We start from the raw sequence: 10,214 nt of genomic DNA, 5'->3' as shown, positions 1-10,214 counted from the left end.
CACTGCAGCTGGAGATATCATACTTGGAGGTATCGCGGAGAGTGAGCTGCAACCTGTACAACCACCTGGCATGGTTGATAACAGATGCATCCCCAGAGGTGGGTGAGGACGGCCGGGTGAAAGTCAGTCCCAAGCAGCACGAACAAGTTCTGAACCTTGCCCAGGATGTCTGCCAAACAGTTGCAGGGATGGACTGGATATGACACAGTGAGCTATCTCTACAGAAGAGCAAAAAGGCGCGCCTACAAAAATGGCGTTGATCACCTGGCAGACCTTCTGCCCCTGTGCAGATATGGTGACCCTGAAGAAAGCCTGGATGTTCAGGAAGATGTTGTGACAGCAGCTAGGCGATACATGGTGTCACTGTGTGAGAGGAGTGATTTCGGTGGTAATTTGGATGCACTGCGAGCCCATCTCTTTGGTAACATCAAAAGAGACATGCGTTGCCTTCCACCTACAGAAGATGCCTTCCAGTTACACCTTCGCCGAGCCCTGCATCAGTTGGTTTCATGCAAGCGAGCACACATGTTTCAGCCAACCTACCCTGCTGCCACTGACTTTGGCAGAGAGCTTGTCAATGGTAAGTTGGTGGCAACCATGATGCTGAAGGAGGCAAAACCTGCAGAATTCAAACGCACCAAATACTGTCACTGCAAGAAAAGCATGTGTGCCCGAGGATGCTCCTGTGCGAGAGCCAATGTGAAGTGTGTCATCGCATGTCTCTGCACCGGGGACCCCAACAAATGTTCAAGGATTGAACTCGCACTCGAAGACGGTGACATGCATTACACATTATAAGTTATTTTGTTCAGTGCAATGTTAATTTCATGTGATATTACAGACGTTGTTGCCAGTAATTTTTTATTTTGTTATGTTCAATTATTTTGTTCAGTTAAAGTTTAATTTCATTTTTTCTACATACTGGTCACTAATCTATCCAAATTCAGCTGCGATCATTGTTTTGTTGGCTTGTCATGCTGTGTACATTTTGTTTAAAAAATCATTTTGCTGTTTTGTATTTCTTGTGTTACAAGTATTTTCTTTGGGGGCACAGGGTTCTGTTAAAATTAAAAAGATGCCTTGGCCAGGATGTTTAATAAAATGGACATAAACTACCATGATGCTAAATATACGGTATGTCTCTAGGATTTCTTAGCGTAAGGGTAATAAAATCACCACAGATCCATTGATTTTGGTTTGATTTTCAAAATGTTTACTGTGGAATGACTATAATATTTGGTGAAAAGAATGACACATTGGCTGATGTCATAACTCAGGGCATAGTTGATTACTAATGAAGTAAAGATGAAAATAATGAAAAAATGCAAGAAAATCGGGGGCGCTTTTGCATAAAAATGATTCTAAATCATTTGGAAAGGTTTTGTAAGTGTATTTCTCAACTTGATGTTGTCAACACCTGTGTTCTGTGTATCTGGGAGGCATTTATTGACACCCTACACAACCCACTGAGGATTTTAAGAAAAAAAACATCTCACATTTTTCGGTCAAAAAATAAAGGGCGCATATACAAAAATGGCCACAAATTTTTTTCACAAGGTTTCCGGCAGAGCAGACCTCTCATTCTGCGGACCTTAATGTCCAAATTAATAGAAAAAACACAAACAAAAAGAAAAGCATGCCATGTGAGGTCCAACCCATTTTATTGGATTAGATTCCGGCAAGTATGTTGTTTGGTTCGTTTGTCTGTCTGTTTGTGCGCAGTACTACGTCTACATCATTGCACATAGCATCGCCAAACTTTACACACATATTTGCCTTTCCCTGGAATAGACTGTGCCCAATTTTTAACTATCTATACCCAAGGTCAAGCTCAATGTCACCCAAAACGTGAAATCAGGGGGGTGGAGTTTTCATTTAAAATATCTATCTATAATTCCAGCAATCTCTGTGTGTGTGTGTGTGTGTCTGTGTGTCTGTGTGTGTGTTTGTTTGTTTGTCTGTGACCGCTGTTTCTCGACAACCACGGGTCCGATATACTTTAAACTTGCCAGGTATATTGCTGGGGACCCGAGGATGTGCCTTTTCAAGGTTTCATATTAATCGGAGAAGTAGTTACCGAGCTATGTCCAAAAAACGATTCAACCAATCAGAGAGCAGCGAGCTATCACGTGTGCCGAACGTGGCGAACAGACTCTGCCTCGGACGGCACATTTGAGAGCGTATTCATTTATTTCCCGTCGGCAAACTATGTTGGCGCTATGTTGGCGTTAAACTATGTTTTAAAACTAATTAAAACTAATTTGCGATTCTTTCGCTTTGCGATGCGATTTGCGATTGCGTTAAACTCGCTCGGGCGTTAAACTATGTTTTAAAACTAATCTATCTATAATTCCAGTAATCTCTGTGTGTATGTTTGTATGTTTGTATGTTTGTATGTATGTATGTATTGTTACAGACGTGGCTTAGATGTTATTTACCGAGCGGTTTGGTATGACCACGTCTGCACAAGTTACCCGATTATACCCGAACGTTGACTAATCGCGCTACGCTAGATCAATGAAGGAAAAGACACACGGCTGGGATTAAAATGACGCGACACCAGGGATACGGTTCTCAAGACCTCCGGAGGAGGTTATATTGTTACGGAAGGTTAGATTACAACTACAAGAGGGACAGCATAGTAAGATAAGCACTTAGACACACTCTTATATTATTCCCAACAGACGACAGATAAACGGGACAAAAGGCTGACTCACACGGGGTTTGATGGCTAGGAAAGGCAGGATCGATGGCTCCAGGTGCACCTGGGCTCAAAGGTCAGAATCGACTCGGTCCGGTCCAGAGATGCGGGGAGGTATTCAGCGCTCGTACGTGGCAACTTCTCTCTCCAGGCTGGGGGCGCATCTGACCTCACATCCGGTGAGTCGCTTCGTATCTCCGGCGGGGAGTGACACGCCCTCGGCTCGTTAGCTCCGCCCCAGATGGAATCGGCACGTCGCCTCTCATTGGGTGCGTGCGGGGGGGGGGGGGTTACCGGCTCCGCCCTTGACGGGGGACTGACAAGGAGCCCCTTCGTGGTAACCCCGTGGAGCGCATGGTCCGGCGCGCATTGTCAATGGCGGCTAACCGAGCCGGTGTGATGACGCACACTCCCCCCGCGCAGCGTCGTTGTTGTTGTAATTGTTGTTGTAGTTGTAGTTGTAGTTGTTGTTTGGGGAAGAAGATGGAAGGAGGTATGGGAAAGGTCCTAAACTCACTACTGGTGCCATATAATCACATTCTGGTGCAACGAAGAGTCAGAATTAATGGAAAGGAGTCCTTAACTGACATAGACTAAGAATAACTAGCAAGATGTCCGAAAGTTGTCTACGTGAGATGCGGTGGACCTGGGCACGACATTTAATGGGGGAAAAAGGGGAAGGTCGGCTCTACTGATTGTTGTTTACAGACAATGGGACTAGGGAATGGGGGATTGGGGATAGTTGGGGAGTATTGGGGAAATAGGGGAATATTTACAAGCGGATATGGAGGCCAAATTCCATATTCGCAACATTGCACCCTTCTCTACCCTCGGGGCGTCCCGACCCGATAAATTTTTACCTACTTTAGTGTGGCACGCAATGTAGTTCCCTCTACTATTAACTCTACCCTGAGTGCGACAGTTTTACAGATATTCACAAATGAGTAAATATGTCCCCCTGCGACGTTGCACCCTTCTCCTCACAGAAACACACCCACAGGATAACCGAATCCGGAAAGAATCCTCAAACTAAACATACAGCCGGTAGGGAGCATTATTTACACAAGACTACGCTGATATTTACACTACGATCCAGGACCTGTTTTTGGAGGAACACATGCAGATGTTATGCATAGAGAGAGCACGCATGCTAGCATCGATACACCAACCCACGAGTGCTCTGTGGCCTACGGCCTTTAATAATGTGCAGAGCACCCCTTCCAAGCATCAAGCACCACCCCATCACACAGTGAGCACCATCCGGTGCACCAATAAAGTGTCTATAAATCACCGGTGGTGTCGCAGCCGGCCGATGTTCTGCCGCTGGTCTTGCCTTCGTGTGGTGCACTTGGCCTTCTTGCCTCTTTCAAAAAATAGAGAAAGGCGCCAACCGCGTCCATTTCTATATTGTGGCCTTCAGTGGTGTCAACTAAAAGTGGTTCACCTGCATGGCATAGGTGCCACGTTGACCCATAGGTCCATCCACGGGTGGTGCTTGGCCGCAAAAGAGCTGCGGTCCATGGTGGGTGGCCACAAACATTGCGGTCCATATGGTGTATCGATCCAAGCAGCAAGCAGCGAAAGTGCAGGCCCACAACTGCGTAGCCAGCACCTCTCTCTCCTCTCTCTCTACCCCAAAGCCAGATCCTCGGAGGTGGGAGACAAAAGAAAAGACAAGTGAGTAAGGTGGTAAGGGCGCAAAAGTGCACGCAATGTAAGATGATGCACACTGGGGGCACATGGGAACCAGGTGAGACAGGTACGTTTCTATCGTACGCCCCCCCCCCCCCCCCACCAGGTAACCTACATGGCCCCTCCCTTACCCCTTACTGTATCCACACAACACAACACTACCCATAAACATCTACTTTACAAATCAACAAACATCCCTACTGTCTTCCCCGTTCCTCCCATAAACCAAATTCGTCTTCTCTCCCTCCTAACCAATCAAATTTGCCATTTTCAACTTTCATCAAAATTTGCCATCTCCAACTCAACATCATAATTTGCCATCACCAATTCATCATCAGTCCCTCCTAAGGAGGGAGAGATGGAATCACCCCAATGTCTCATCCACGTCGTGATGCGTCTCACAATCCACACAGCAATTTCATTTCCTGCAACAAAACAAAGAAAACACAGGTGTGGAGTCATCATCATCACCACAGGTAAGTGGCTGCGTATGGTGCGACAGGTTCATCAATCCTAACTATTTCCTAAATGACTTTAACAACTTTACACTACCCGGGGTCTTTCTCCGGCCAAACCATTGGCCCTCTTACACTATGGGTTCTAAAAACCAATTCCCATTGGCCAAACTGTGGTGCTTTTCAATTTTGGGTCTCACTCCCCCGATTCATCTCCCGGTGCCCTCGCACAATTTCTGGGCTGTGGCGTGTACCTCTCCCAGTGGGTCTACCCACCTGCACACCTCCACCACTGCAGTTGCCTCCGAGCTTACCTGCTCCTTACCCTAACCTAACTACCTGGGGAAGGCCCTCTGGCGCTCTCCCCACTCGGTGCCCTCTCTGGCACTGGCTGCCCGATCCACACCCGGGATCCTCAGGCACCCACTCACAACTACCGGCTCCCAGAGCCCACCTGCGGCCTCACCTGGCCGACATCCTCACAGTGGTGGAGTGCCCAACCAACTACACACACTAACAGGCTACACGCCCAGCCATTTCCACAACACTAATGCACCCATCCACAACACCATTCTGCCACCGCACCACAAATGCCAATATCCAACCACAATTTACCTGTACCCTCTACCTAACACTTACACTACCCGCCCCGGGTACTCGTGAAAAGGGTCCACTCTTCCCCCATCCACACCTTCGCACCATGCACACCACTCCGTACCACTTACTCCAACTCTCTCCACACACCTGTACTTGCACACCTGTGCTCTCACACCTGGTGCCACCTGCACCCTTCTCTCCCCAAGCGCATTCGTGCTGATCCACACACTCACTACTCATACACTGCTCCACACACCTGTCCAGTTGCACACCTGTGCAATCACACCTGTTCCATCCTCACACACACGGCATCATCTCAGCTAACTACTCCCTTCTGAAACTTGCGCTTCCCAGTCGTCCCTTTAAACTATTGCGCTCCCACGTCATTATCATCCACACTAATCTACCTGCGTCCCCACTACAGGTATCAGTCACTAACTAATCTTAACGTCACCTAATGTCAATCTCTTCTAGATCCCTACAATATAACCTAACCCACCCGGGCTAGTTTTCACTGCCATACACCCCATAATCTAGTGCTCCTTTGCCCCCACCATGGGAAGGGTGGCAGGGATGCCACCCTTACCCACCGGGCCTATCGCTCCTCAATCCCCCAGTCCTCTGGCACTAATAAGCCCCCCTTATTCAGAGGTACTGGGTCCCGCCTCGGCATCTAAAGCCGAGGCAATCCACGGGGGCGCCTGCTCGCCGGTGTAAGGCCTTATCCGGTCGGCGTGGACGATCCGAGGGAGGGCTCGTGGCCCCATTTTGATCTTAATGACCACGTCACAGATTTGCGACAGGACGACTCCTGGGCCTTGCCAGGGGGAGGTGAGCTTTGGGCACCTTCCCTTCCGCCTCCGGGGATTAAAGAACCAAATCTTCATCCCCAGAGCGTATTGACTCCCCTGGCTCCGGTCGTCGTACCTGCGCTTCATCTTTTCCCCCGCCAGATGGAGTTGGCGGCGGGCGAAGGCATGGACTAGCTCCATGCCTTCCTCTAGGTGACGTGCGTACCCCTCCCTCGGCGGGTTAACCACTGTGTCTGGCACGGGACCGCATAGCAAGTCGGCGGGAGCCCGTAACTCCCGCCCATACATAAGCAACGCTGGACTGCATGCGGTGGCCCCGTGCTGGCTGGTTCGGTAGGCCATGAGCAAATAAGGGAGATGTTCGTCCCAGTCATCCTGACGGGTGGCGGTGAACAGTGCCAGTTGTTGGATTAAAGTTCGGTTAAATCTTTCCACCATCCCGTCAGATTGAGGTCTTAAAGGCGTTGTTCTGGTTTTCCGAATTGACAGGAGACTGCACACATCTTTTAGCAATTTGCTCTCAAAATTTCGTCCCTGGTCGGTGTGCAACTCCTGTGGAATCCCATGCCGGCACACAAATCCTTCCACGAAGGCCTGCGCTACCACCCCTGCTTCTTGGTTGGGGAGGGCGTAGGCCTCCGGCCACTTGGTGAAATAGTCCATTACAACGAGGATATACTTATTACCTTGGCGGGTGCGGGGCAGCGGTCCTAGAATATCCATAGCCACCCGCTCAAGGGGGGCCCCCACCTGATGTAATTGAAGGGGGGCCCTCATCCTCCGTGCTGGTCCCTTTTTGGCAGAACAGGCGTCGCATCTCCGACACCAGTCCTGTATGTCGCGCCCCATATTCACCCAATAGAACCTCCGGCGGACCCGAGATATTGTCTTTGTCCTGCCCAAATGGCCGCCGGAGCGGGTACCATGCACCTGTTGCAATATGACGTTCTTGAATTTGTCAGGGACTATCACCAGCCAGGAAGTTCGATCAGAGGGAACCTCCACCCACTTGCGATACAAGATGTTGCCTTTCAATTCCAGGGTCTGCCACTGAGCCCAATATGCCTTTGTTTGTGCCCCGAGGGGGGTGACCTCTTCCCCCTTTGGTCTTTGCCCCAATTTGACCCAATTGAACACTGGCCCCAGGACAGGATCCTCCTGCTGGGCCGTGCTCCATGCCAAAGTTCCGAATTCCTCATCTGCGGTTAGTGGCAAAATTGGCCCTCTCACCCGGGTTGCCCGGACAACGAGGGTCGGGTCCGAATCGCCCAATTGTTCCCTCTCCTCGTGTCTCGCACAAAATTTGCAGTTTTCCCCCAGACAAGGACGCCGAGAGAGTGCGTCCGCATTACCATGGGCCTTCCCGGCCCTATGGGCCACATCAAAATCGTACTGCTGCAACTTTTCCAACCACCTTGCAATTTGGCCCTCCGGTTCCTTGAACCGAAGGAGCCATTGCAAGGAGGAATGGTCAGTTCTAACCAAAAATTTCCGCCCGTACAAGTACGGGTGGAAATGGTTCATGGCAGCCAGCATAGCCAATAACTCTTTGCGAGTGACGCAATAATTTCTCTCGGGTCTACTTAAGGCCCGACTATAATAACCAATCACTCTCTCCACGCCCTCCTGTGTCTGAGACAAAACTGCGCCCAATCCTTCCTGGCTCGCATCCGTGTCCAGGGTAAATGTCCCGTCACTAGTGGGGTAAGCTAGAAGGGGTGCGGATGTTAGACACCCCTTCAATTTTTGGAAGGCCTCGTGGCACTCCCGTGTCCAATTAAATCGCGTCCCCTTCTCCGTAAGCCGGTGGAGGGGACGGGCCAACTCAGCAAATTTCGCCACAAAGCGCCGGTAGTAGGAACAGAGTCCCAAAAATCCCCGCACCTCTTTGATGGTACGTGGTGCGGGCCACTCCTCTACCGCTTTAATTTTGTCTGGGTCCGTTTTTACCCCCTCGCGGCCAATCACGTGACCTAGATAGGCCACCTCTCTTGCAAACAAAGTGCACTTACTCGGGTTCAGCTTCAACCCTGCCTGTCTGAGGCACCCGAACACCTGGTCCAAATTAGCTACTGCCTGGGGGAACGTTTGGGCATGTACCAGGACGTCATCCAGGTACACCAGGCATGACTGCCATGGCATGCCGCCTAGTACATGCTCCATCAATCTTTCAAAGGTGGCGGGGCGTTACACAAACCAAACGGCATCACAGTAAACTGATACAGTCCCTTACCTGTGGAAAATGCCGTTTTCTCCTTCCCTGCCCTATCCATCTCCACCTGCCAATACCCACTCTTGAGGTCCAAAGTTGTGAACCAATTTGAGCCCGCAACGGCATCGAGGGTGTCATCAATCCTTGGCAGGGGATATGAGTCCTTGAGTGTCACGTTGTTTAGCTGGCGATAGTCCACGCAGAACCGCGTGGTCCCATCCTTCTTTTTGACCAGCACAACAGGTGACATCCAAGGACTTCCCGAGGGCTCGATCACACCTGCGTCGAGCATTTTTTCAACCTGCTCGTCAGCTTCCGCCCTCTTGCTCCAAGGGAGCCGTCGGGCGGCCTGACGAATAGGCCGGGCCTCACCGGTGTGGATCTGATGTTTCACCAGGCCCGTACGTCCAATATCCTCGGTGGACAGGGAGAAGAGGTCCAAATGGGACCCAACCAGTTTGTGTAAGGCCTCCCTCTGGGTACCTCCCAACTCTACGCTGCTACGATTTACCATCTCGCAAATGGGATCGGGCCAATTCCTACTTGTTATTGAAGGCTCCCCCCGGGGTCGGCTCGGCTGGACGTTCTCGCCCCTCACTGTCGCGACTTCCTCAACTGGGGTGCAGCCAGCTACCCTCGTGCCCCTTACTATAGTGCGTGGTTCTGTACTCATATTTATTACTCGGACGGCCACTACCGGTCCGTCCGTTTTTACAAGGGTGCGGCCCACGATTAAACCCGGTACGGACTGCGCTGCCACCGGTTCGACCAGGCCGCAGGACTCCTGCCATGTTGGGCGAGCTGCCCACCGGGCCGGCACTATCGCCTCGGCCCTTGGGGGGATGGTCACGGCCTCGGAAGCCTCCAGCTCCGCTCTCTCGGCCGTGCTCACTCCCCCTAACGGCAGCTCTTCTACTCCCACCTGCAGGATCCCCCGGCACAAGTCGATTTTACAACCGCTGGCAGTCAACAGGTCCAACCCTATTAAACATGGGTCGCACACCTCCGCCACCCAAACATCTATCTCCCTCCTTACCGACCCTAACTTGAGGGTTACAGAACCACGCCCTATGATCGGGGCCGTTACCCCGGTAGCAAGCTGCAAACTATAATTTTGCAGGCGCTGGATCTTATCCCAGCCACCTGCGCTCGAATCAAGGACCACAGGGCTGATGATCGTGGCGCTAGCTCCTGTGTCCACTACGGCGTCTACCCCCACGCTGGCAATTTTGCATCTAATTGTCAGGCTACCGGTTCCAATTTGGCCACAATAAATGACCTGTCGCGTCAATGAGGGCTCTCCTCCATCCTCTGCTGCCGAACACCGCCCTACGTGCCCGACACCTTCTAGTTTCCCGGGGTCTGGCGGGGGGGTGTCTGGGGTCGGCTAACCCGCTCCCCCCTGGGCGGAGTTGAGGACCTCAACTGCCGGGGATCATCCCGGCGCGCGTTTCGACAGTGCCGCGCCAGGTGACCCAGGCGGTTGCAGGAATAGCACCTCACCTGATAAGGTGCTTGCCTCCGGAATTCCAAATTCCCCCCCCTGTAGGTCCGAATTGGATTACCCGCTCGTGGTCCACCGCGGGCCACCTCCGGGGCCGCCTGCCATGGTCCAGGTCCTGCCAGGCGCTGGTCCACCAGCCTCCGGACCATGCCCGCCAGGTCAGGACCCACGTCGTGGGCGGGCCCCCTAAGGGGTCCGCCCTCCATCGGGGGTCCCACCTGGCGGACCGCCATTGCGAGAC

The 10,214-nt window shown here is 51.7% G+C and overlaps 1 protein-coding gene across 2 annotated transcripts in view; it reads left to right on the top strand.

The window, feature by feature from the left end:
- LOC137429816 (uncharacterized) overlaps positions 1-1,187 on the top strand; it is a 5,555-nt gene extending 4,368 nt beyond the window's left edge. For both annotated transcript variants that reach the window (XM_068120088.2, XM_078779893.1), the window contains one exon: positions 1-1,187. This exon is cut by the window's left edge and continues 1,217 nt beyond it. In XM_068120088.2, the coding sequence (XP_067976189.1) occupies positions 1-203 (203 nt within the window). In that variant the 3' untranslated portion in view covers positions 204-1,187.
- The last annotated feature ends 9,027 nt before the right edge of the window (positions 1,188-10,214 follow it).

This window comes from Myxine glutinosa, chromosome 6, assembly GCF_964187855.1.
Source record: "Myxine glutinosa chromosome 6, kmMyxGlut1.1, whole genome shotgun sequence".
Lineage (NCBI taxonomy): Eukaryota > Metazoa > Chordata > Myxini > Myxiniformes > Myxinidae > Myxine > Myxine glutinosa.
This window is presented reverse-complemented; position numbering and strand designations above follow the sequence as displayed.